Raw genomic sequence first — 1,300 nt, forward strand, 5'->3', positions numbered from 1 at the left:
GTGTGTGTGTGTGTGTGTGTGTGTGTGTGTGTGTCTGCACCAGACGACCTGTGGTCAACCTCAGGTCATTTGACGGTCATTGACGCCGGACTGTCTACTTGCCCCGTTTAAACTGCCACCTGCACCGTTTAACATCAATTTCATAAAAGCCTGAAAGGCGGCGAGGCAGCTGTGCGTCTCTTTGAAATTGCACCAGCTCTCTCTTTTATCCTATGGGGGACTCATTAGATTTATGAGATGGAGTTTTTGGTAACGGCGCATAAAAGTGTTAAACTTTAAAAAAGCAGACACTTTTATGTCTGTCTGTTTTTGATGTTGTTGTTGTTGTTTTTTACAATGACCGAAGTTGTAGGCGGAGCCACAATTACGTACGTCTGGTCGCCAGCTACGCTGGGAGTCACGTCAAATGCCACGCATGCGCATTAGCATACCGGCGGAATTACGTACGTCTGGTCTCCAGCTACGCTGGGAGTCACGTTAAATACCACGCATGCGCATTAGCATACCGGCGGCGACGGCTGTACGAACAGTGGCCTAACGAATAAGGGGATTACGAGTCCAAACTGATAGGTCAGGTAATTACAAATGTTCACATTTTTGTCAGTTCTTTTCGCCTAGCGTCAACAACGACAACATGTTTTTATTATTTCAGTCGGAAACGTTTGGAAAACGTCGGGTTGTTTGATTGCGTACAGCTGTGTCTCGTGCTAAGCTAACATCCAGTTAGCCACTAGGCTAACAGTCGCTATGGCTTTTAGTTTGACCCGTGCTGCTCAGTTGTGTTTACCGATAACGGCAAGTTTTCTGTCGCGCTAAAATAAACGTGACGTGATTAGTTACCTGAAAGCTAAGCAGTGAAGTCAGTGGAAGCTAATCTTGACTGCTAGCAAGGTGTCATGGTTTTCACTTGTTAAGTAATATTTGTTTTGTTTTGTTGATCTACTGATTAGCCGTAAAGTACGGTTGAAGTTGTCAACGTTGCAGTCTTAGATTTCACAGGGATTCTTCGGCCACAACCGACTGACACTGGAGTTCATGTATTTACCTAGGATCTAAATGTGTAATAACTGAGAGCCGTTAAGTTAAATCATAAATGCTCCAAAATCATGTGTCAATAACAGACCGGTGTGTGTTCTCAGGCTAAACCATGAGTCAAGGTAAGGACAATGCACGACTCAAAAGCTACAAGAACAAGTCTCTCAACACAGATGAGATGAGGAGGAGGAGGGAAGAGGAAGGCTTGCAGCTGCGAAAACAGAAGAAGGATGAACAAGTAAGCCAAATGTGGAATATATATATA

General features: G+C 44.3%; 1 protein-coding gene across 1 annotated transcript in view; it reads left to right on the top strand.

Annotated features, from left to right (window-relative positions):
• Positions 1–480: 480 nt before the first annotated feature.
• Positions 481–1,300, top strand: part of kpna1 (karyopherin alpha 1 (importin alpha 5)) — a 6,847-nt gene continuing 6,027 nt past the window's right edge. The window contains exons 1-2 of the mRNA XM_014002207.1: positions 481–575; positions 1,140–1,273. Coding sequence (XP_013857661.1) covers positions 1,148–1,273 — 126 coding nt within the window. The 5' untranslated portion in view covers positions 481–575; positions 1,140–1,147. The remainder of the gene's footprint in view (positions 576–1,139; positions 1,274–1,300) is intronic.

Source organism: Austrofundulus limnaeus, unplaced genomic scaffold (assembly GCF_001266775.1).
Source record: "Austrofundulus limnaeus strain Quisiro unplaced genomic scaffold, Austrofundulus_limnaeus-1.0 Scaffold12, whole genome shotgun sequence".
Taxonomy (NCBI): Eukaryota; Metazoa; Chordata; class Actinopteri; order Cyprinodontiformes; family Rivulidae; genus Austrofundulus; species Austrofundulus limnaeus.